General features: G+C 55.3%; 1 protein-coding gene across 5 annotated transcripts in view; it reads right to left on the reverse strand.

Moving 5' to 3' along the window:
* PTPRS (protein tyrosine phosphatase receptor type S) overlaps nt 1–24,827 on the reverse strand; it is a 103,382-nt gene that overhangs the window by 39,456 nt on the left and 39,099 nt on the right. For all 5 annotated transcript variants that reach the window (XM_049707558.1, XM_049707556.1, XM_049707555.1 and 2 more), the window contains exons 2-6: nt 24,402–24,603; nt 17,666–17,811; nt 16,955–17,096; nt 10,623–10,811; nt 4,354–4,464 (exon numbers count right to left, since the gene is read on the reverse strand). In XM_049707558.1, coding sequence (XP_049563515.1) covers nt 4,354–4,464; nt 10,623–10,811; nt 16,955–17,096; nt 17,666–17,811; nt 24,402–24,492 — 679 coding nt within the window. In that variant the 5' untranslated portion in view covers nt 24,493–24,603. The remainder of the gene's footprint in view (nt 1–4,353; nt 4,465–10,622; nt 10,812–16,954; nt 17,097–17,665; nt 17,812–24,401; nt 24,604–24,827) is intronic.

Raw genomic sequence — 24,827 nt, forward strand, 5'->3', positions numbered from 1 at the left:
GGAATGGGGTTGGAGCCAGGAGAAAATGAGACCATGAGATGGGCTCAGAAATGCATTAGCAAAAAATGAGATCTGAGCAAATGAATTAACATCTGCCCTCCAATTCTTTTCAAAGCAGTTTCCCATAAGCCATCTTATTCAAACAGAGGATGTTTGAAATACATGATGGGGAAACTGAGGTCCCCAAAGGGAAGTGACTTGCCCAAGACCATTTATCTGAACTCGATTTCCCTGTTTCACAGCTTCACTTGCGATTTCTTATGTGCCACGCACTACACAGGGCACAAGATGAGCATTAATTTGCTCGATGGAATCCTCCCAACTACCCTGTGAGCTAGGGAAATCAATGCTTCCTATTATTCAGATGAAGAAATAGGGACTCCGAGCGACCAAGTGACTAGCCCAAGGTCACACAGCCAGGGAGGGGCAGAGGCAGTACTTGAATCTAGGTCTCCCCAAGCAGCAAGTCTGTGCTCCCACCACCAGTCTATACTGCCCCAAAAGTCCAAGTGGTCTTCAGAGACCCTCAGCCACCTCTCAGTTTCAACTCACTGGGACCCAGCTTTAGTGAAGGGGCCGGGAGACCTCTGTCTTCCGTCTTTTGGAGAGGTTCTGCCTGGCAGCTCTCACTCTGGATTCAAAAGAGACAGGAAAAATAAATCCCTTGTTATTGCATCTGAAGTCCTCTTGCCAACTCGCCCCTGAACTTAATAATTGGGAGTTTAGAGAAGGCAGGTGAGGGACAAGAGAGAGAAAAAGGTGACCCCAAACAGGCTGATCTCAGCCCTCCACTATCATCAGTGTTGGGTAGTAAGCTGGGGGCTAGTGGCTATAAATCTAAAGGGATATTTTATTGGGGGTTGTTTTTTATTTGGGGTTGGAATGGGGCTCTCAAGGGCTTGCTTTTCCTCAGGGAGGGAACAGAAGATGGGAGCAAACGTCTCCAAGGGTTTCAAGAGTGAGAGAAACACACAGAGAAAGAGAGCCGAAAGAGAGAGAAAGGCAGAGGGAGAGCTGGGAAGTGGGGGGGGGGGGGGGGGCTGTGCCCAAAGTTCCCCAGGGTTTTCTCCAGAATTCCACAGTTCTGATGCTCAGGTACTCAGAAAGTGACCGTGCTGTGTTGCTGGACAAAAGACGCCTGTGACTGGGCCCAGAGCCTGTGAGGTGGTGGGGGAAGCAGCCAACATCATCTGGGAGGCAGAGGCGTAGCACTAAAGGGCAGAAAAGGGCAGAATAACTGGCCAAGTAGTTCTTCCAAAGTCTGTCATGCTACATTTTCTGATGGGTGGATCCGTATTGGTACCCAGCCAGGATGCAAAAAGTCATCACACCAGCTACCATGTTGAGCACCGCCTACGCAGTGCCAAGCATGCATCATTTCGGGAGGACGGTCCACTGAAAGGTGGCCATTTCTCATATTTGGACGTGTTGCTCCAATGAACAAAAACTCAAAATGCCGCTACCCATTCAGCTGTGCTTCAAATGCCTGTTTTGGGGTTGTCTGGGAGGGTGGGAGGTGGTATCATGCTGAGGCAGAAGGATGGAAACATGCCTGCTTAAGCTCCCTTCCAACATGGCTGCCCTGTGGGGCTGAGGCATCAGCTCTGGATAAAACAGAGCTGGCAAATTGGGCTGCTCTCCTCACACACCCCACCCAGGCTCTGACCTCCCACCATCTGTCTATGCCACCTCCCTTGTGCTCTTGAGCCCAGGCGGTCACTTTCTGCCCCAGCATCCCAGCTGTGGGACCCTTTCCGCCCTCCTGGATGGTAGTTGGGACAGGAACACTGGCTTTTAAATCACAATGCGTTTGGAGAACAACCACACAACAGCTCAGCCCAAGAAACCCAAACCAAAGATCACGGAAACACAGGACAGAACCAAAGACAAAACTCTTTGGGGGAGGAGGGGGTTGGGTGAAGGGGATGGGAGGGGGGAAAAAGAAACGAACCAATCGGTTTTCCCCCCCCAAACGAAACAAAATCAAAACATTAATAATTAAATAAAAGGAAGGAAGAAAGAAAAAAACGAGGAAAACCAAAGGAGAAAAATGGAACGGAAGACGAGAAACACTCCAACAGAAGGCGTTGGGAATTCACCAAACCGAACCGACAACAGTGGCATGCAGAGAAGATTTTTACATTCTCCCAGCATGCATCAGGCCCAAGTTACCATGACGACGAGGAGTGCAAAAAACTTAGCAACAACATTACCAAAGGATGCATAGAGGCGACCACAATGCAAGCATCGCATGTGTGCGGCCGGCCCTAGGCCGGGCTGGGCGCAGCTGAGATTTTTGTGTCTTTCTGGGTTTTTGCTCTCACTTGGTGGTTTTTTGTTTTGTTTTGTTCACGTTGAGCTCATTATTCATATTCGTCATTTTTTTTTTCGTTTTTCTATTATTTTCTGTGTGCATGTCTGCGTGTGTCCGTGTGCCTGTCTGTGTGCGTTTCTTGCGTGTGTGTGTCACTTTCGGAATGTAAAAATGTGGGTAAAGAAAGTAAAAAAGAAAAAAACACACCAACCTTCTCGAAGCTCTGAGGGATGTAAAGGGGGTTTGATGCAGAACACAATGACATGGGGAGAAGAGAAAAAATAGGGGAGATACAGAGAGTAAAAAGAGGACTTCCCAAGGCTAAAAGCTGCAATAGTTTGTTGATTTTTTTTGTTTTCTTTAAACCAAAAAAAAAAAAAATTAAAATTAAAAAATAAAAAGAACAGCAACGACCTTTTAGTCTTTCCTCCGTTCTTTCCTTGACATACAAGATCTACATTTGCCTTCCACGATTTTTTTTAAAATTCAATTTTGGAGCGTCTGAGACCCAGGCAAAGAATGGGAAGCTGGACCCCCCCAAAAGAAAGGACCCCACCTCTGGGATGGGGCGGGGGGTGCTGAGGACACAGAAGGCCCCCCTCCCTTGTCACACCCTGGGCTAGAGGCCCCGCCCCCGCCCTGCCCCATGCCTGCTGCCCATACTGTCCTCCTTGAACTCTGCCAGACTTACAAACCCCCATCCCAGGTGTTTGCAGAGAAATACGCAGGTTAGACGAAGACCAGTCAGTTGGAGTCGTGGACGCGCTATAACTCACCAGAGGTGCCATGGCATCGGATCGGATGTGTGCCCCCTGCCCGCCCCCGCCCCGGCGTCCCCGTCCCCTCCCGCCAGGCAGCCTCCTTCCTCCTCAGAGATGAGATGCAGAACCCAAGGGCAGCCAAGGTGCTGCTTCAGGGCTAGCTGGGGCCGTGCTTACTGGGGACCAAGGGGATGAGGGTCTCCGGGTGAGAGAGGAGCTGCACGGCCTCCCAGGTGGAGAACGGCAGGGCCTTGGTGCATCGAACGGGGGGAAACAGAGGCCTGAAGAAGGCTGGCATGGGTTCAAGTATACAGAGCCAATTGGGGCAGCCCGGGGGGATGAACGGGACCCTGTTTCCCGGCAGGCGGGAGCTGTTTCTACCACGAATGGGATCAGAAACAGCCAAGGGGATACAGGAGATGGAGGAGGAAACAAATTAAAATTTCTGAAAGGACGGAAGAGAACCGACCCGGGGATGAGACGGGGTCCACAGAGACATCTAGGAGAAGGGGCAGCGCCCCCCCCGCAACCTGGCACCTTTGAGGGGACACCAAGGGGCCCAGAAGAAAGTCAGTGTAGCCACTTCCCAGGCCCTCCTTGGGTGGGTGGGGGCGTCAGGGCAAGGACCCCTGTGCTTCCAGGCGTGACTCAGCGGGAAACTGACATGCCTCAGCCCAAGCCCCAGGGTGTCTGCCTAAAGGAGCCCTTCTCTGAGGGTGACTAGGACAGCACCAGGCTCTGGCACAGCTGAGGGTGTGGGGCTGGCAGGGGCAGCCTTGAAGACCCCTCCCCAACTCTTAGATTAGGGGGGTGGTGAAGCAGGGAGCTACGAGGCCACGAGTCTGGAGAAGCGAAGCGAGCACACAGCAAAGGGGAGGCACTGCACGACACACCACAGAAGCCGACTCGGATGGGCGGGCGGGCGGGGTGGGGCAGAGGCCTGCAGGCTCCCCCGGCCCTGTAGGCCCACGACTGACCCCTCCGGCCCTGCCCCATTCCCTCCTGCCGCCCCCCACCCCAAGTCCTGCAGCCCACGGGGCGGCCGTCACAAGGCACGGGGGTGGGGGTGGGGGTTGAAGCTGCCCCCATTTTACGGGCGAGGAAACTGAGGTCCAGAGAGGGACACAGCCTCGCCCAAGGTCCCGCGGCCACAAGCGGGGCTGGGCCTGCCTGCTGGGGTCTGCAGGGGACAGGGGAGCCCGGAGGCTGTGAGCCCGAGGAGGGAGGGGGACGGGTGGGGCGGGTCCCTGCCTTCGACCTGGACACGGCGTTCCCTACCTCGCACGTAGAGATTGGCGGGTGAGGAGTAGCGCACGCCAGCGCTGTTGGTCGCCACGCACTCGTATTTGCCCTGGTCGGTCTCCTCGCTGCTCTCGATCTGCAGGGCTCCTGTGGGTAAAGGGGACAAGGCCTGGCCCATTAGGGGAAACCTCGAGGTTGAGGTGGTGAGAGGGCTGTCCCAGAGTACTGTCTCTTAGTCGGTCTGGGCCGGAGAGGCAGATGAAAAACCTGAGTCAGCCTAGAAGCCCCCACTGGGTCAGGGCCTCCCTGCCTGCCTTTCCCCACCCCGATCCTGGCCCATCCTGGCCTGAACATACCGCCTGCCCCACACATCCTCCACCCTCAGCCGGGACCTCGTAAACGACTGTCAAGTTGAGCGACAAAACTGGGGAGAATGTGTTTTCAGGAAAGCACCAAGTGATGTTCTCCAGGGAGGGTGGGGTGGAAAGCAGGTTGGCAGTCCCAACCCCTAGCAGCCGTTCCAAAGACCCTGACACTTAGGGGGCCACCACAAATGATGTGCCAATTCAGGGAGCTGGTGACCGCCTGCTGGTTTCAACCAGTGCCTGTGTGTAAATGACCGTGGGTCTGGGTTCCTCAAGTATGTGTGGAATCCCAGGCCTCAAGGCCCACGGTGTCCAGAAATGGAGACAGGGTTGTATATCTTCAAGGGTGTTTAAATTTCAGGACTGGGTTACCACTCCACAAAAGCAAAGGTTAAGAAGGCCGAGAGTGATACACATCAAGTATGTTTGAAAGCAAAGGCCTGGATCCACGCTTTCTATACCTGAAACTGAATTTCCCCAGAGATTTAAAGTCATCTAAGTCAGTCAGTCTGAATTCACAGATCTGTTTTAAAACCACGGGCCTGGATTCAGGATTCCGGATGCTCACAAGTAAATGAATTTTCTCAAGTGTGTTTGCAATCACAGACGGAGACCCAAGTCCACGGTGCTCACAGCTTAACGGGGAGAATTTTCCAAAGTGTTTGAAATCAAGTGTGAAGGAAAACCTCTAACCCGTGCCAATAAAGTTGAGGCTGAAATGCCCCCGGCGTGCTTGAAATTATAAACCTGGATCAAAAAATTTGTTGGTCATGAGTGAATAAGAATTTTAAAAAGAGGTCGATTTTCTCAAGCTTATTTAAAATCACAGGCCCAAATCAAAGGTCTCAGTGCCCACAAGCAAATGAAAATAGGGCAGATTTTCCTACAATATGTTTGAAATCACAGGCCCAGATGAAAGACTTCACTTCCCATGAACATGTGAAAATGAATGAACCTTCTTAAGAAAATTTAAAAGCGCAGAGCCTTGATCACATACTACGGTGCTCATGACTAAATGAAAACGTGGCCAAGATTTCCCCAAAGATATCTGAAACCACAGGCCTGGGACATATCTTCATTTTCACAAGTAAGATACATCTCTAAGTATGTTTGAAATCACGGGCCTTGATCAAATACTTGAGGGCCCATGAACAAATTAAAAATGAGGCAGAGGTTTCCACAGTTACGTTTGAAATCAAAGGCCTGGACCAAAGTCCTCCTTTTCATAAGTAAATAAAACTGCGTAAATATCTATAAGTACGTTAGACTCACAGTCCTGGACCCTGTGACTGGTTGACTGGTAAATGAAGGTGAGGGAATACCTCCAAATGTGTTTCAATCACACATTGTTTTTGTTTGCTGTTGTTGTTTTGTTTGCTGTTGTTGTTTTTCCCAATCACAGGTTTTGATCAGAGTCCCTGGCACCAGGAGTCCAAAAATCCAGTCCAAGGTCCCAAGCGGACCCCTCCTCCCAGCTTTGTTTGTGGGTGTCCCACGGAAGTGAGGGGAACCCACAGATCGGGAAGTTCTCTCTGGGGGCCGTGGATTAGGCTTCTGCCCCTTCGTAACACTTCATACCAACCTCAAGGCTCCAGGGAAGCAGGCAGGCAGGTATTACTATGGAGGCCCAGAGAGGGCAGGGAGCCTGCTCACACAGCATTTCGTGGCAAAGTCAGGACTAGACATGGACTCTTCCCTAGGGCTCCCACCCAGGCCTGTTCTAGTCTATTCTCTAAGGGCAGCACCATGGGGCTGCCCTTGAGACTGCCTCTCTGCTCCCTCAAGCTGGACTCTCCACTCCTCCTGCCCCGCCACCCAAATCAAAGCTTCAGAGCTGGAAGGCCCCCTCTGCACGGCCATTGTACAGATGGGAATACCAAGGCTAGGGACGGATGAGGGCTGCATACAGAGCAGTGGTCAGAAGCCTGACTCCCAGCGCTCTGGGTGGGCATGGGAGACGCTGCCCCTTCCTGAGGACACAACCCCCTGACTGCGGCCAGGTGACCCAAAGGACCACCACGGCCACACTCAGCCCCCAGCCACAGATAGTGACATAGACACAGAGACTGCACAGACACTGGGCGGGGTGGCGAGGAGAACACATGTGGAGGGGGGCCTGGGGCAGCCCCCCGTGGAGCCTAGGGGGCTGGGCGGGCGGTGAGAGAGAGTGTGAGTGGGTGGGTGGGTGAGGAAAGAGCCTCTTACCTCGGATCGGAGTGCTTTCTGTAAGGGAAGCAGAGAGAGTCAGGTGAATGTCAGAAGGCAGTCCTGGCGGGGCCAGGGGGCCCCAGGGAGGCGGGGCTGGGCCACGAGCCAGGCCTGAACACTCTGTCCCAGGGGGCTGGGAGGGGGCGCTGAGGCAGCCCTGGGCCTACAAACCCTGCAGGCCTTGCTGAGGAAGAATCAGGAGGGCTTCCCATAGGAGGCAAGAATCTCCTGGGGAAGGAGGGGCTGAGTCTAGAAGCCCCTCTGGACTGGCCCGAGGGGCGTGGCCATGCCCCAGGGAGGTCCATGGCCTCGCCTGGCCCTGTGGGCTGCCTTTCTTCTGGGTTGAGGGAGGGAGGTCCATGACCTCCCCTCCTATTCCTTCTCGGGAGGGTCACGGAATGATGGGGGTCTCGGGAGTCTTGTTAGAGAAGGGGGAGAGGGGTTAGCGCCCCAGGGCTGGGCATTAATAAAGCAAAGGGAAGGTGTTACAAACAGGCCAAGTAGGAGGGACAGGGGAGGGCAGTGAAAGGGGATGGAGGGCAGAGGGAGGGCCCTGCAGCCTCCTTAATGTCCAAAAGGAAAAGAGGAAGAGAACGATCTATGTGTCTATATGGGCGCTGGGGGCTGGGACACCTCAGGAGACCAGAAATGGTGGTGCCGGGCTAGAGTTTCCCACCCTCTGCTCATCTTCCCAGGGGAGATCTGGGCCCCCTCCCTCTCTGCTGAGGACCTGGGCACCCTAAGGCCAGGGCAGGGAAGCCGCCGAGGGTGAGAAAACACAGCTCTTTCTGTCTGGCCCAGGCCCGTTTTGCAGATGGACAAACTGAGGCCCACAAGGGGGAACTGTCATGCCATGAGTCAGAGGCAGGGGTGAGCCTTGAACCCAGCTCTCCAGCCTCCCAGGCTGGGGCCCCTCTAGAACTTTAGGGGGCCCTATATTATCTCTTACAAAATCCCCAACCTAATGGGGCCACTCCCCCTCTTCACACAGAGGGAGGGGAGACAGGAGGAAGGAGGGGAATTTGCCTAAGGCTGCACCATGGAGAGCGAAAATCTGGGTCAGTGGGAATCTAGGTCAGCTCTGGCTCAGGCTGTTTTGCTACACTTGGACCCATCACCATAGTCCAAGTGACAGAAGCCAAAGGCCAAAGGACAGAACTTCCCAAGATGGCCAAATAGCCCACGGCCACTATGTTGAGAGGAAAAGATACACCTCTTGGGTATGAAAGGTGGTTTTGCTTTCTACTCCGAGGAAGATGAGAAGTTACTATCACGGGCCAATATTAGTCATTCTTACCTTAGTAAGAATTAGCCCAGCAAGTTGGATTCAGGGGACTTAGGCTGGGCTGGGAAAAGAGGACGAGATACACCCAGTACTAGCCCAGCTGGAACATTCCTCCCTCTCCCTAGATCCAGCCCGCAAACTTCCGTAATTTCACATTTTCCAGCAGTGTCAAGGCCCAGGATGGGGCAGGGGGTGCCGTACGTGCGAAGCTCCACTAGCCCCTCGTGGTCTTGTCTTTTTTCCTCTTTTCCTTTTGGGCTCCTCTCTCTGCAGCCCCCGGGTGTCCGGATGGGGAGGGCTGGGTGGTCAGGGGCAGGGGGGCAGGTGGGGGGAGACGTTAGTAAACATGCCACGTGGAGTGGGTCACAGTTACTGTCACAGTGGCCGTTAGTCTGAGGGGAGGGGACGGGAAGGGGGGACACGGTGGGGGGTGGCGTTAGTTGTTGACGTGGTGAAGAAATTAAACTTACCAAAGGTTTCTGAACGTTTACAACGGAGGGACAAGAAAAGAGAACAGGAACATTAACGGGTGGTTATGCAGAAGCCTGTATCCTCGTGGGTGAGGGAGGGGAGGTCAGAATAATGAGCAGATTGATTACAATTTTTTTTTTTTTTCCTTTGGCCGTGCTGTGCGGCTCGTGGGATCTTAGTTCCCCGACCGGGGATCGAACCCGCGCCTCCTGCAGTGGAAGCTCGGAGTCTTAACCACCAGACCACCAGGGAAGTCCCTTGATCATGATTTTTAAAGCAGCTGATGTTCACTGAGCACTTGCTATATGCCAGGCAGCCGGTCAGGGGCCCCTCACAGAAACGCTAGGGAATAGGCACGGTTTAGGAGGATGCTGAGACCCAGGGGATGGGGCACCGAGGTCCACGCTCTTAGTCATTTCGTTATATTGGGGCGACAATGGTGGAAACCAGCAGAGAAGCAACTGGATCCCGAAGGTTGCCATCGCTGCTCCAGCTGAACCCCCCAAGCTGCAAACACCCTCAGACGGGTCGGGACGGGGAAGGCTACGTCTCTCCCCAGTGCGAGGTCCAGGTCTCTCCTGGGAAGAAATGCTGGGCTTAACATCTGCCCCTTTTCAGGGTTTGGGTCTTTGCTGAGGGAAGGAGAAAGCAGAGGATGGGCAGACAGGACTCCTCAGAGGACGGGACTGGGCAGTGAGTGGGGGGGGGAGGGGCGCTGAAAATGATGGGGTGGCCTTCAGGCAGGGGTGGCTCCAGGGTGGGGGCCCTCAGAGGAAGGGGAGAGAGAAAAGAGAGGGTGCACCAACACGTGTCCATGTGACTGAAACATGCGTAAGTGCCCGTGGGCACATCCCGACCACACACGTGTCCGCGCCCACAAGGACCAGCCTGAGACGTGCACACGGAAGGGACTGTCACGCGGATACACGTGTGACAGAGACACACGTGGACAAGCTCTGCTATGTGGGGTGGGGAGGCAACCCTGTGCTGATAGCACAGCCTGTGTGTGCCCACAGATGCGGAGCAGGTCAGGACACACAGGGAGCCCGGACACACACACGCGGACGTTCGTGAGGCAGTTAAGACAGCTGACACGAGGCACACACAGCCCCCCAGAGAGATGGACCCACAGACAGGGGCAGAGAGGTGCTGTGCTAAGACACGATTGTGGAAGTGCCTGGCCCCAAGGTGGCCAAGGCCTTGTGCTCTGTCCAAGGCTCCCCTATCCCGGCCGGGGCCTGGACAAACAGGCTGGACTGCCTGTCCGTGCCCCATCACATCCTTACTGCTTCAGTCTTGGAGACACTCTCTCCCTGCAGCCCTCTACGGCTCCCCAGTACCTTACCTGTCTATGCCCACTATCTCCTCTGGAGACACCCACTGCTTCAGCACTGGAAATACTCTCTTGCCTTTGCCTTATGCTCCCCTCTACTCCTACCTGTCTGGACCCCATTATATCCTCACTGGACAAGTCTACTGCTTTAGCACAGAAGATACCCTCCCTCTGCCACCTTCCATGGCTCCCCATCACCTCTGCCTGTCTGTTCCCCGACTGTGTCCCCACTGTTGGGGCACTGTAGACACCCACCCTCCTCTGTGGGTTTCCATCACCCGCAACTATCTGTGCCTCATTAGGACCCCACTGCTTGGGTACTGGAGACTCTCTGCCCCTGCGGCCTCTGCAGCTGCCCATCGTTGTACATATCTGGGTCCATTATATCTCCATGCAGGCACTGAAGAACTCTCCCCCTACCATCCGCCATAGCTCCCCATTACCCCTGCCCGTCTATATCCTATCACATCCCCACTGGTTCAGCTCTGAAGACACTTTCTCCCCCAATACCAATGCCCTCCATGTCTGCGCATCCGCTCTGCCTTTCTGTCCTCCATCTGTCCCCAGGGCTTGGGCCCTGGGATGCCGCCCTCCCCCTTCCACCCTCTGTGGCTCCCGCACCCTCCTGGCCGCCTGTGCTCACCTGACCGCAGCTGCTTGATGCGTCCATCGCTGGCACTGGGGTCCACAGGCAAGAAGTCCTTGAACCAGGTGATCTCGGGGTCAGGGTTGCCACTCGCAGCACAGAGCATGGTAGCTGTCCGTGTCCGCTCTACCACCTTCAGCTGGGGGCCCATGTCGATGTTGGGGAAACCAGGGGGCAGCTGGTCCTCTGAGGGTGGAGACGGGAAAAACAAAGCAGAGGCCCAGTTGTCACAAGTCCATGCCACCAGGGTGGGGCTCCGGGACGGGCCCTGGGTCCAGCCCCTGCCTGGCTGGGTGACCTCCCTGTAGCCTGTTTCTTTCTCTGTCTGTGAGAAAGACCAGTCTCATGTCGGGGAACTGTTGGGAGGACATCGGGCTAGACCAGTACCTCTGACCCGGGGCGATCCTGCCCCCAGGGGACACTGGGCCATGTCTGGGGACATCTGTGGTTGTCACTCCTGGCATTGAGTCGGTGGGCCCAGGGATACAGCTCCACCCCTCCCAGCGCCTAGGACGGCCCTGCAGAGGATGATCCAGCCCTGATGTCAGCAGCGCAGAGGCTACAAAACCCTTGGGTTACTTTACAGCGGCTGGAAGGAGCTTTTCGGAATGTAAATGGTACCACACTGCCCCTCCGCTGCCAGTGGCCCCCACCACCCTCTGGAGGAACCCAGCCTCCTTGCCCGACGCTGGCCCCCGCCGGCCTCGGCTGCCCCGTCGCACGCCAGCCTCACACTTCTCGCTCTCTCCATCCAGCCACACCAGTCATCTTGGTCCCCAAAGTCATCACGCCCCCTCCTGCATCACCCCTGGGCATCCACGTCACCTCAGGCTAGCTCGTGGCCCCAAGTTATAAATCCTCCTGGGGACTTCCCTGGCGGTCCAGTGGTTAGGACTCCATGCTTCCACTGCAGGGAGCATGGGTTTGATCCCTGGTTGGGGAACTAAGATCCTGCATGCCGCAAAGCATGGCCAAAATAATAACAATAATCATAAAAAGTTCTCCTGGACTCCAGAACATCCAAGTGTCAAACTCCATGGATCATGATGTATCCGCGTCTCCGCCATGTCCCTACCACCCCATGCAGGTCCCAGCACACAGCAGGTGTGCCTACTACTGAGCCCGTGCTCTAGAGCCCGCAAGCCACAACTACCAAAGCCCATGTGCCACAACTACCGAAGCCCGTGTGCCACAACTACTGAGCCCATGTGCCACAACTACTGAGCCCGCGTGCCACAACTACTGAGCCCACGTGCCACAACTACTGAAGCCCGTGTGCCTAGAGCCCGTGCTCCGCAGCAAGAGAAGCCACCGCAATGAGAAGCCCGTGCACCTCAACGAGGAGTAGCCCCCGCTCGCCTCAACTAGAGAAAGCCCGCGCGGAGCAACGAAGACCCAACAGCCAAAGATAAATAAATTTAAAACAAAAATTTAAAAAACAAAAAGAGTGGATATACATATTTGTATAACAGATACACTTTGCTGTACAGCTGATACTAATACAACACTGTAAGTCAATTATATCCCAATAAAAAATTTTTTTAAAAACAGAAGAAGAATGTGGTTCTGGCCTGAGGCGATGGGGCGGGTGGCCTTCGTTTCAATTTGCACATCGCACCATGGGCTCCATGGCCTGACTCAGCTGGAGTTGATGCCAGGGTGGGGTACGCAGCTCATCAGCCTCCCACCAGGTCCCACTCCCTCTTGCACCTTTGCCCTCCCCCTCCAGCACCTGGACTCCTGGATCCTTTTGCTCTCACCCCTAAAACCCCCAGCTCTGGTCTGGCCCGTCATCTCCAGTGGACAAAGGGTCCCCTGGGGTAGGGCAGGCTTCCTCAGCTAAAATTAAAACAGCCACTAGCCCCCTTGTTATGGGCTGAAATGTGTACCTCCTCCCTCCTCCAATACATAGGTTGAGGCCCTAACCCTCGGGACCTCAGAATTAGATTGTATTTGGAGACAGAGTCCTTAGAAAGGTCATTAAGTCAAATGCGGTATTAGGGCGACCCTCATCCAACGCGACTGGTGTCCTCATAAGAAGAGAAGATTAAGAACACATAGAGTGGAGACCATGTAAAGACCCAGGAGAAGACGGCTGTCTCTGAGGCAAGGAGAGAGGCCTCAGAAGGAACCAACCCTGCCGACACCTTGATCTAGGACCTCCAGCCTCCAGACTGAAAAAAACATGTGATGTAAGCCGCCCAGACTGTGGTACTTTGTCAGAGCAGCCCTAGCGAACTAACACAGTCCCTGCCCCACCCCTGATGGACAAGTGACAAAAAAGTGATCGCACGCAGGGCTGATGAGACCGAGGAGAGACAGGCCTGCAAGTCTACCGCTGGCAGGAATGTTCGTTGGTACAGCGGGACCAGAAGGGGTGAGTTGGTACCATCCACCTGAGACCCCCCGAGCCCTCAGCTCAGCGGCTGGCTCCCCAGGCCCGTGCACTCAAGTCGGAAGGCAGAGGTATGCCTGAGGCACCGAGAGTAACCGGAAAATGCTGGCGACAATCTAAACACCTGTCAACAGAGACCTGGGCCATCTATGGATGGGTCCCCAAAACAAGCAGAAGGAATCGCCTTACACACACATTCGTAACAAACTCCAAGATGCATTCCTAAGTGGACAGAGTTCAGTGTGAGAGATGTGTAGACCAAGGATCAAAAACTACAGCCCCTGGGACTTCCCTGGTGGCGCAGTGGTTAAGAATCCGCCTTCCAATGCAGGGGATGCGGGTTCGATCCCTGCTAGGGGAACTAAGATCCCACATGCTGCGGGGCAACTAAGCCTGCGTGCTGCAACTGAGCCTGTGTGCTCTGGAGCCCGCACGCCGCAACAAGAGAGAAGCCCGTGCACCGCAATGAAAGATCCCGCGTGCTGCAACTAAGACCCGGCGCAGCCAAATTAATTAACTCATTAATTAAAAGAAAACAGAAACAAAAAACTACAGCCCCTGGGCCAAACCTGGGGCCCCGCTTGTTTTTGTTGATAAAGTTTTATTGGTGCATGGCCACGTCCATTGGTTTCCTCATCGTCTACACGGCTTTCCTGAACTGAGAAGTTGCAAGAGACGCTGTCTAGCCTGCAGAGTCGAAAATATTTACTCTGGTGTTTTATAGAAGAAGCCTGCTGCCTCTTGGTAAAGATAAAGCTGCTATTTGCGTAAAAAGGAAATAATAAATGTGTATTTGCTTACAAATGCCCAGGAGGGGCACCGGGCATGGTGGGTGTGTTGGGGGAGGGACAGGGGGCTGGGAAGAGGTGGGCCAGAGGCCACCATGTGGGGAGGGAACAGAGACCCAGGTACATGGAAGGGGCAGGAGGCCAAGACGGGATAAGGGAGAGCCTGGCCGGGGCACCATCACCTGTGCCCCCAGTTAAACAAGAGAGCTGTGGTTCCGGCCCAGGCAGGGGTCGCTTCGTAGAGGAAGACGGCCCCAGTCCCAAGTCCTGAGCACTATGTACCAGGCCCTGTAAGGTAGCTTTCTGTGCCCACCTCTGAGATGGGATCTATTTCACAGAGGGGGAAACTGAGGCTCAAACACATGCATACCTGCCCGGGTCATACAGCCAGGACACAGCAAGGCTGGGATTTGAACCCAGGCCGGGCTAAGCCTGGAGGAAGCTGGGTGTGGCCTGCATCTGCAGAACCCCCAAGCCGGGCCTGGACCTGTGGGGTCGGATGGGGTGGCTGGATCCTGTCTGAGCTCGTTCCACACCCAGTTTGTTCTTCCCAGCCCGAGGCCTGGACCACCTCATGCATGGTTCTGATTGGCTACTGATGACGTCACCGGAGGTTCGGGCCAAGACAACTGGGCCTCAATTCTTGGTGCTCAAAGCTGGCCCAGGCGTGCTGGGGGCTGGGTCTGCTGGTGTCCCTCTGTGCACCCGTTTCCTCTGTGTGTGTGTGTGTGTGTGTGTGTGTGTGCGCGCGCGCGCGCACGGGTGCACGAGTGTGCATGCGTGCTCACCCACGTATGCACCCGCACCCCACGCGTGTCCACACATGAGCACTTCCTGGGTGCGTGCAGCCCCGCGAGGGGCCCCCGTGAGTGCCTGTGGGCGGCAGCCAGCCAGGGTGGGGGAGGCCGCGGCCGCCTGACGTTACCGAGAGCTCCTAATTAAACAAAAATGTTCATCGAGTACCACATTGTGCCTGATTCCTCGGAGTTTAATTAAAACAGCAGCGCGGGAGGTGTGAGCAGGGTCCACAATCAGATGGCAGCGGAGGAAGGGAAGCTGGGGGTGCTGGGCCCGGCAGCCCAGACCTTCCCGCTCAGCCGCGGGGGGGTGGGGGGGGAGGGTGTCCCTGGGGATCGGGGCGCGGGGGGGGGGGGGGGGTCGGCCCGAGGCGGGGGAGGCAGGGGGCACAGGCGTTCTGGGTCAAACGCTCTGGGCTGGGCGCCCAGCCCAAGCGCCACGTCTTTCTAGGCGGCCCGAGAACAGAGAGATGCCAAGGGTCTTGTTGGGGGAGGCGGAGAATGGAGATGTGTCTTTCCCAGACTCCCAGAGACTGTGCGGTTAATAGATTCACAGCGTGTCCTTTTAACTCTCTGAGCGCTTACAAAGGAGGCTGGCACAGTGGGGGGGCGGGGCGGGAGGCGGGCTGTTCCTGAGAAAGGTCAGGGCAAAAATATCTGCTGGGAAGAGGCGGGGGCGGGCTGGGGCGGGTGGACTCCTCCCCTTCCCTCCTCCTCCCTCAATCCGCCAGCAGGATGGGCTCCAGGACACACACACAATGAAACTATGAGGCCTCTTGTTAAAAAATTACTAGGAATTTCCAGGCGGTAACGGCAGGGCTTTCTGAGGGCGGTCGCACACCAGGGTCTGGGACCACGTGCCCCTGCGGCCAATGTGACAGCTCCTCCCAGAGCTCCAAGCTGACCGTGGCTCCACTGCCTGGGAGGACATGGGATGACTCCCAAGCTGGGAGCCGCGTGTGGGGGCCACCTGCCCCCAATGGCTGGCAGTGGCTTGTACTTTTTTTTTTTTTTCCTTTTGTCCATGCCGCGCAGCATATGGGATCTTAGTTCCCTGACCAGGGATCCCGCATCCCCTGCAGTGGAAGCGCAAAGTCTTTAACCAATGGACCACCAGGGAAGTTCCAAGTGGCTTCTACTTAGAGATCAGACAGGGTCAGGGTGCCCCTGTAGGCGACAGGCAGAAAATCCACCTACCCACCCACCCACCTGACAGCTGCAGTATGGCTGGTGGCAGCTGTCTTGTCACAACCAGAATAACAACGACAGTAATAATAATATCAGATCGGTAGAATCAACCAAATGCTTGTTCCCCTCGTGGCACCATGCTGGTCCCCCACTTGTATCTGGTTCTGAAACAATCCCTTGTGGTGAACATCCTTATTATCCCACTTTGGAGGTGAGGACACTGCAGCTCAGAGAGGTTCATTAACTTGCCCAAGGTCACAAAGCTACGGAGGGGCAGTGCCAGGATGCGAACTCAAGTTGCAGGCCCCTGGGTTAAAACCGCCTTGCAAGGGAGAAGGCAGCAGGGAGCAGCTGGGGTCGGGGGCAGGCGGGTTTGTGGTGAGACTGTCTGAATGATACTGGTTTACAATAAGGAAGCCATTTCCTGGTCCCTAGCCCACCTGAATGAGGCCAGCAAGAAGCCCACAGGAAGGATCTGTGTGAATCTATGAGGAGGTGATATTTAGCTGTTTCTGCCTAGCCAGCCTTCTATTCCTCCTTTGTTTCTTTAAGGGAACCACCCCTTACTGACCCCATCTACTTGACTCCAAGGAAGACTCTGCCGATCCGAGTATTTGTTCCTCCAGACACAGTGACCAGCTCAGGGATGGTCATCTGACCCAAGCTGGGCCAACGAACAGCAACGGTCCTGGGTCATTTAGTCCAGGGGGCCCCGGAGCCTGGGGCTAATGAGGGGAATCTCACTAAGGATACCGTTGATAGGGAAGAAAACAAACCCAGAGGCAGAAAGTGAACTCTGAGAACATCATGTGAGCTCCTGGATCCAGCTGAACCTGAAGCTCGTCTACTCCACAGAGATTTTAATTACATGAACCAATGAATTCTCAGTTTGAGTTGGATCTGCCTCTTGTAATCAGAAGAGCACGATTAAGATGACAAATGAAGATGACGCTAGTCCCTTAACACTCTTCTTTTCAGCAAAGACTCAGTAAATTCCTACCAGAAGGCTCTGGGCCCCAGTTGTATTACAGGCTAAAAAAAGGAGATCAAGGTCCCCCCCAAAGAGAAAATCCAAAGCAAGACTTTCATGAATCCCTTTGGTATTTGTCCCCAAAGTCCAGGCCCCAGGTCCTCCCCGACCCACCCCTGGGAGCCCAATACCTCGGAGGACAGTGAGCTTGGCATGGACGGTGATCTCCCCGACTGAGTTCTGGGCCACACACTCGTACACGTTCTCATCCCGGGGTGTCCGGAGTGGCTGGATCCTCAGCACGGCCCCTGCACTCCCATCAAACTCGATCGTCTGCCATGGGTAGGGGACAAAGGTCAGGGTGAGGCTGGGGTCCCAGGTGTGAACAGGAGAGGAGCTGGGGGCTGTACACACATGTGTGTATACATCCATGTAAAGATGGTGGAGGCAGAAAACGGTCTGTACGAGTAAAGGGTATTGTGCATAAGTGGGTGTGTGACACTCGCACGTAAGTCTGGTGACAGGCATGCGAAGGCATGCTGGACGTGGCAATGTGTGTGTCTGACCATATACTTGTGCACAGAGTTGTGAGTTCCCTTCTGTGTGCAGTGGTGAGATAAGATTCAGAGAGGGCACGGAGTTGCTTGAGGCCACACAGCACAAAGGTGGCAGAAGAAGCGAGCCTGAAGGGCCCTCATGGGGCACATGGTGGGGGGTGCACGTGGCAGAGTGGGTGGGAGAAGAGAAGGGACCTGTCTGGAGAGGGTGCCTGCCCTGACTGCCCGTGCTCCATCTGGGGAATGTTACTGGGACAGCTTCTGTGGCTGAGCTGCCATGGCCCCGTCCAGGGGTGGGGCTGGTCCTCAGCTGTCTCCCCTCCCCTCCCCCCCTCCCCGACTCACCTCAAAGCGCTGCGAATTGACCTTCTTGCCCTTCTTGTTCCAGGTCACGCGTGGCTTGGGATCTCCCGTGGCCTGACACACAAAGGAGGCCACGCCCCCTGACACGCCAATCTGGTCCTTGGGTTCTTTGATGAACCTCGGGGGCTCTGGGGAGAGAGCAGGAAGCGGAGGGGCTCTGGTGGGCCAGGGCATGTGACAAGGACCCTATGGGGCCAGGTAAACATGCCCTCCATCCTCTGTCCGGACACAGAGATACCATGTGGGCCCCACAGGAGGGCTGGAGAGAAGAAGAAATGATACCACTGCCCCCTGTGGGCACCCCGGGCCCTGCCCAGCACCTCCACCCCCCGACCCGGATACAACTGCCACACATACTCACACGAGGACACACCTCACGTGGGCACACCTGCTCAGACCCAGTGCCACAGGGGAAGGTGAGAGGGGATACCCCTGAGACTTTGGGGTCCCTAAATTCAGCCCCTGAAGGCCCTCAGTAGTGACCAGCCAAACTATGGAGGGTCCTTGATCTTAAAAAGACTTGGGAGGAGAGAACTTGGTCTCATCAATCCCTGATGGGACATGTGGGGAGACTGAGGCATCAAACAGGGAAGCAGAGGGGGTGACCAAGGGACCTGAGGTCAGAGCCAGACCAGAGATCGAACCCAGGGCTCCAGCCTCTTCATCTGGGGGAGGTGTCCAAACACAAGGAGTCAGAGCTGGAGGCCAGAGCTGAAAATGGGCGATCGGATGCTGCCAACCTCTAGAGCAAGTGCTTATTGAGCGCCTACTGTATGCGGATGGTGTACACTCAGCAACAGCACATCCTTCCGACACTGCTGGGGGACAGAGCCACCATGATCCTCATTTCACACTCGAGAAAACCAAGGCACAGACCAGGCAAGGCACTTGCTTCGACACAGCCAGCCAGTGGCTGAGCGGGGATTTGAACTGGGCTGGTCCTGTGCCCCCCATCCTTTGCCCCTCATGATGATCTGATGTGCTAAGTCTCCCCAGAAAGTCTCAAGTGGGAGCTACTATGTCTTTGATGCCTACACAGCCTCAGCTTGGCACGTGGAACAGGCTACAGTACCTGAGAGTTCATTAACATTGTCCTCTTTTTTTATTGACTTTTCACAGTAACCTCTGAATCGCCCAAAGGGATACTGGATTTCCATCCACAGTAATATGCTACAATGTATCCCATAAAATGAATTCAGTTACTTCTGAGAGTTTTACCGACAGACTCAACGGCTGCAACATACTTACAAGGTCCTGAGGGAAACAACCTACATATCCAACAAAACAACAAAAGGGGATGATTAAATGAACACTGGGCCACCCACTAAGTGGAATACTATGCAGCTGTAAAAAGGGACAAGAATGCTTTTGTAACGAACTTCTAGGACAGGAACAGCAAGATACACTATGAAATGGACAAAAAGTGAGGGGTAAAAAGTATAGTCAATGCTCCTGTTTGTGTGATGAGAAAAATGAAAATGGGGAAAGTGTGTGTGTGTGTGTGTGTGTGTGTGTGTGTGTGTGTGTGCGCGCGCGCGCGCGCGCACGCACAGAAACAACAGCTGCCTCTGGGAGGAGAAAGCAGGTGGCTGGACACAGGGGAAAGAAGGCTTCATACCCTGGTAACTTTTTTACATTTAGAACTATTTGAAGATAAACTGAAATTATTATTTTTGTAATGTTTGAATAGAAAGGTGAGCCAATTAAAGAAATATATTAAGTAAGTAAAAGTTTGGGCTCTGAGGAGAGGCAGAGAGAGGATGAACAACTCAAGCTTGAGCAAGGCCAGGCCTCCGAGCACTGAGCCACTCAGGTTCACAGCAAGTTCTGGCTGCTCAGAAGTGCCGAGAAGTTCAAGGAGGCCTCAGGTTCCAAGTCTGGGTGCCACAGAGCCCAATTTCTCCCATCTGTGACTCAGGCTGGGCTTTGAACAAAAGAGAGTCCCCGCCTCAGCGCCTTGACTGGCCTCACCTCCCTCATTCCAGGCTGTGCTCCCATGGATATGACCATGTAAGTCTACACTGGCCACCTCTCTGGAAAATCAGCAGACCCACTGCATGCAGGCATCAGTGGGCTCACTCAAAGCCTGTGTATCTTACTGGGGAAGTGATTGTTGATTCCACTGTACAGATTCAGGGAGTTTGATGAGCTTGCATGACGTCACACAGCTCAGAAATGACAGCAACAGGGCTGGATCCTGGGTCTATCAGTCCCCAAGCCCACGTCTTCTGTTCCTCTCACCTCCAGGCCCTGAGCCTGATTTCGATGTTTTTGCTCCACGCTGAGCCCTGGACTGGGCCTGCCTCTCTGGCTCTGCCTTGCCTGGGTTGCCCCTCCTACAGGAATGGTGACTGGGGCCATGTGGGTCCCCAGCCAAGGTCATGGGGGGAAGTCTCTGTGGTCAGGTCAGGAATCTCACTTCTGAGAAAAATCCTCCCTGGGGAGCCACTGGAAGGAAGAGCCGAAGCGGGCTGCAGGGAGTGAGAAGCATCCAGCTGCCTTTTTATGACTCGGAGCCGGGAAGACACCCCGAGCACCCTCCAATCCGGGAAACGAGACACGATGGGAGCCCGTGCTGTCCCTCCTCCTCTCTTCATCTGGTGGCTTCAACCTCAGCTCAGCCAGCACCTCCCCCAGGGAGCCTTCTTGGATTACCACTGGCCGGGTCAGGACCCCCTCTGTCCCCATCCTTCCATGGGCGCCCCCTTCCATCACGGCCCCGATCACACTGGATTGAAATACTTGGTTATGTGCCACCTGGCAGGGTGGGCATGAAACAGACCCCACTCTTTGGGACCCCACCACACCACTTCTCTGTGCCCGGTGACCCCTGAAAAACTGGGGCTTTGAACCTTGATGCTTGCCTAATACTGGGCCCAATGAAGCTGCCCACTCGCTCCCTGGCGCCCCCTTGCTGCAGGGCAGACGCCTCTCAGCTTACCTCCAGGCAGCTCTGGGATCCCAGCCAGCCCGGAAGAGCTTTCTCCGTCCGCTGCATCCCCCATTAGAATATTTCTTGCAGATGCTTAGATTCTCTCATTTGGACAAACCCTCCCTTCCTCTTCTTGGCAAAGGGGCCCCAGACGTAAGAAAGACACACTGGGGTATGGCCGCAGCCTGTGGCAAGCAAGCGCTCCTTTTGTGCTGGGTCTGTTCACACTCAGCTCTCTTCTGAGGCTCAGAAAGGGTGAGCGACTGGCCCCCAGTCACCCAGCTTGTGACGGGCAAGAGCTAAGATTCCAACCTGGTCCTATTGGGCTCCCAAAGCCTTGCAAATAGTACCCCCGATATACAGGGTTGTGGGTCTTCAGTGGTGGAGAGCACCCTGGGTGTTCCTGTTTCTTAGATGAAGAGACCGAGGTTCAGAGTGGCGATGCCAACAGTGCAGAGCCTGGGAAGGGCTTGGCCTGATTTCTGTTTTTCCATTTCAGATTTTGCAGAGAAAAATCTGGTGCCAGAGCTGGAGACCCAGTCCCCTCCAACCCAGCCTGGACTGGCTGCACAGCACCCTGGCAAGGCCCCACAGGACCAGAAGCTGTTTTTAGGGCAGAAATCACTCCTCTTGGTGCTGGATGGTGGACACATCAGCTGCCTGCCCAGGCTCTCTACCAACTGACAGCCCCCACCCGAATGGTTTCCTGAGGACCTGGGCTACTCCTTGAAGCTGGCAGTGCCAATCACGGTGCCCACAGCCCCTCTGCTGGCCCCCAGATGACAGGGTTCCTGCTAAACAGACCACCTCCTGGGGTCAAGATGCCCCAGCTTTGGAGACGGAGACCTGGGTTTGAGTCTAGGCCACTACCAACACCTAAAGGGATACAGTAGTAACAATTCCAGGGGAAATCCCTGGCGGTCCATTGGTTAGGACTCCGCACTTCCACTGCAGGGGGCATGGGTTCGATCCCTGGTCAGGGAACTAAGATCCCACGTGCTACGCACAGTGTGGCCAAAAAAAAAGAATTTCAGGGCTCACTGAGGGAGGATCCACGGAGCTAGCCCCGGCTACATGCCCCGTGCTGATAGCCTGGGTCACACTCCCTCATGGCTCACCTGGACCACTGCAGTCTCCTCTGCCCTGGCATCCCCCCATCCTGTCCTCCCCAGCCTCAAGTCTGTCCTCCCTCAGCAGCCAGAGGGCACCTGTGAGCACCTCAGTCAGGACCTGCCCCTCCTCTGCCCACAGCCCTCCAGGGCTCCCACCTCCCTGGGGTACAAGCCAAGTCCTCTCTGCTGCGCACAAGGCCCTGCACGACCTGCCCCGTCCCCTCCCTGCCCTCCCCTCCTCCCTCTCTCCCCCTCGCTCACTCTGCTCCAGACACACAGGCCTCCTCACTGTTCCTCCAACACACCAGGTACAGTTCTGCCCCAGGACCTTTGCACAGGTTATGCCTTCTGCCCAGGACACCTTCCCCCTAGATATGCATGGGGAGCACTCCTCAGCTCCTTTAGGTCTCTGTTCAGATGTCATCTCCTTGGTGTGACCTTCCCTGATGCCCTCCCACCCATTTGAAATGCAGCCCCTAAACCTCCACTCGTGCTCTCATCTCCCTTCCTGTTTATCTTGCTCCCGGGCACATCCACCATCCAGCACACTCGGTGTCTCTCCCTCAAGATTATCAGCTCCAAAAGGGGGTGGGGGGTTTCCCTGGTGGTGCAGTGGTTGGGAGTCCGCCTGCCGATGCAGGGGACGCGGGTTCGTGCCCCGGTCCAGGAGGATCCCACATGCCGCGGAGCGGCTGGGCCCGTGAGCCATGGCCGCTGAGCCTGCGCGTCCGGAGCCTGTGCTCCGCAACGGGGGAGGCCACAGCAGTGAGAGGCCCGTGTATCACAAAAAAAAAAAAAAAAAAAAAAAAAAAAAAGGGGGGTGGGATATCTGTTTTGTCTCGCAGGTCTAAACCAGTGCCTGGCGCACAGTAGGTGCTTATGAAAAACCCACTGAATGAATGAGAGCACAGCCCCACCCATGGTCACACGATAGGGATTCGAACTCAGGACAGGATAGCCTCCAAACTCTGGGATCTCTACCCCCTCCTCACAATGGTCACTTTGCAGCCTCAGTTTCCTCACCTGTCAATGGGAATGATCTCAGCATCCTGCCCAAGGATGGTTAATTACCACTGGAGCAAGATGTCAAAGTCGTAAATATATGATTTATTCCACTAGTGTAAGTTCAATCAGTGGTGGTCACGTGGGGGTACCATCGAGGGGATGGGGCCAGGGATGCTACTCCACACCCCACAGTGCCCAGGACGGCCCCCCACTCCCTGAGAATGCTCTGGCCCCGACCTCAGCAGTGCCGAGGGCAGGGGAAACCCTGCGTTAAGTGAATGAATGAAAAGCTAAAACTGCTCAGCCCTCGGCCCACTATTCCCACTGCAAGGAATAGAGCACAGAAGACACAGGCCCCGGGAGGTGACCAGATGGATCGCAGCCCAGGCACGCCTGGCTGTGTGGGGTGATGGGTAGCAACCCGAGCTCTGGCGCCAGGCAGACTGGCCGATTCCTGGCTGTAAAACGTAACCTCACTGTGCCTCAGTTTCCCCATCTGTACAATGGGGGTGGGGAGAATAGCTTCCATCTCATCAGGTGGTGGTGGCTGATCTGAATGTGTTAGGCAGTTACTACAAAATAATAAAAAAACGAGAAAAAGCACGGATGGACGAGGCAGGTGTGTATGTCTCTGGTGTTCTCACCCAGGGGCAATAATTACCATGCTCGTGGTAACCCAGGATTGTGGACCTACTGTGTGCAAGCAGCGTGCAGGGGCTTATCGTGTGTCCTTGTCCCAGGAATGCTGGGAGATGAATGATGCTGAGTTTCATTCTGTCAAGGTAGAAATGGCCGCTGAGCGAGGTTGAGTCACTAGCCCAAGGTCACACAGCAGGTTAGCAGTGAAGTCAGGATTCAAACCCAGCCTAACAGCAGATCCCAGTTTCTTTCCCTGCTGACCTGACCCTTTGTGTCCCCATCGGCCTAATGACACCTCCTCTAGGCCCCTCGTGGTGGGATAGACCGTGGCGTTAGGACTAGGACTGACTCTCATCCTCTCCATGTTACTGCCAGAAGCACAGCCTTGCCCATCCCCAAACTACACCAACATCTTTCTTCACCTCCAGGCCTTTCTGTGTGCTAACACCTTCGCCAGTAATGCCCTTTCTATTGGTAAACTCCTATACACCCACAAAACCCCAGCTCCAATGCTCTCTCTCCCAAGAAGCCTCCCCTGGCTCCGCCTGGGAAGGTTTGATTGATTGCCTGTGTGTCTACGAACTGGGTGCTGGTATTTCCACCTGTGGCAAGGGAAGGAAAACTCTGTGGCTACCTCAGGAGTGACTTCAAGTAAGCCCCAGTCCCCTCTGAGCTTTGGTTTCTCTCATGGAAAAACGGGGATGGTAATGAAACTAGCATGCTGGGTTCTGTGAGGTGGAGGGAGATGGAGCAGGTAAAGCCTGCATTTAGCACTGGGCTTGGCGCAGATTCAACGCTGGGCAGACAGACACTGTCATCACCGTCAGTATGACTGCTTTTTCATACCATTCTTGTTATTCACCTCTGCACCTCTCAGGACCCAGTGCACAGCAAGCATTCTACTCGGCCTCTTTCACAGAGCACAGAGGCTCTGCACGGCAAGACCAGCACCCTCCCCACCCCCCCGGGGGGGTGGGGTGGGGACACGTGTTCACACGTGCACATGCAAACTCAAAACGCCCACACTTACCTTCTGTGGCACAGCCTCCTACCAGCAGGACCACGAGGAGGCCCATGGGACCAACCACAGATGCCACACCATGGCACCAGGCAGGCGCCATGCTCGGCCGTGACCTGCAACCTCCAACCTCTGGCCCTGGAGGGGGGATGGCCCCCCCCCCCCACGGTCCCTCACAGAGAGGCCTCAAGCCAAGCGTCAGTCGGGGCAGCGTCTGCAGAGACAAAAAGAGGGGCCGTGAGAGGGGAGCAGGGGAATCCAGGGGGCCTTCATGGGGGAGGTAGCAGGAGGATCACAGAGGGGCAGAGGAGAGTCACGGGATGAGAGGGTGAGGGTTACAGGACAATGGGGGAGGGTCAGGGGGCGACGATGGGGCAGAAAGAAAGTGCTGAGCCCCCACGATGAACTGAATGTTGTGTCTCCCCCGCCCCAGGTTAT

Source organism: Orcinus orca, chromosome 3, assembly GCF_937001465.1.
Source record: "Orcinus orca chromosome 3, mOrcOrc1.1, whole genome shotgun sequence".
Classification (NCBI taxonomy): Eukaryota; Metazoa; Chordata; class Mammalia; order Artiodactyla; family Delphinidae; genus Orcinus; species Orcinus orca.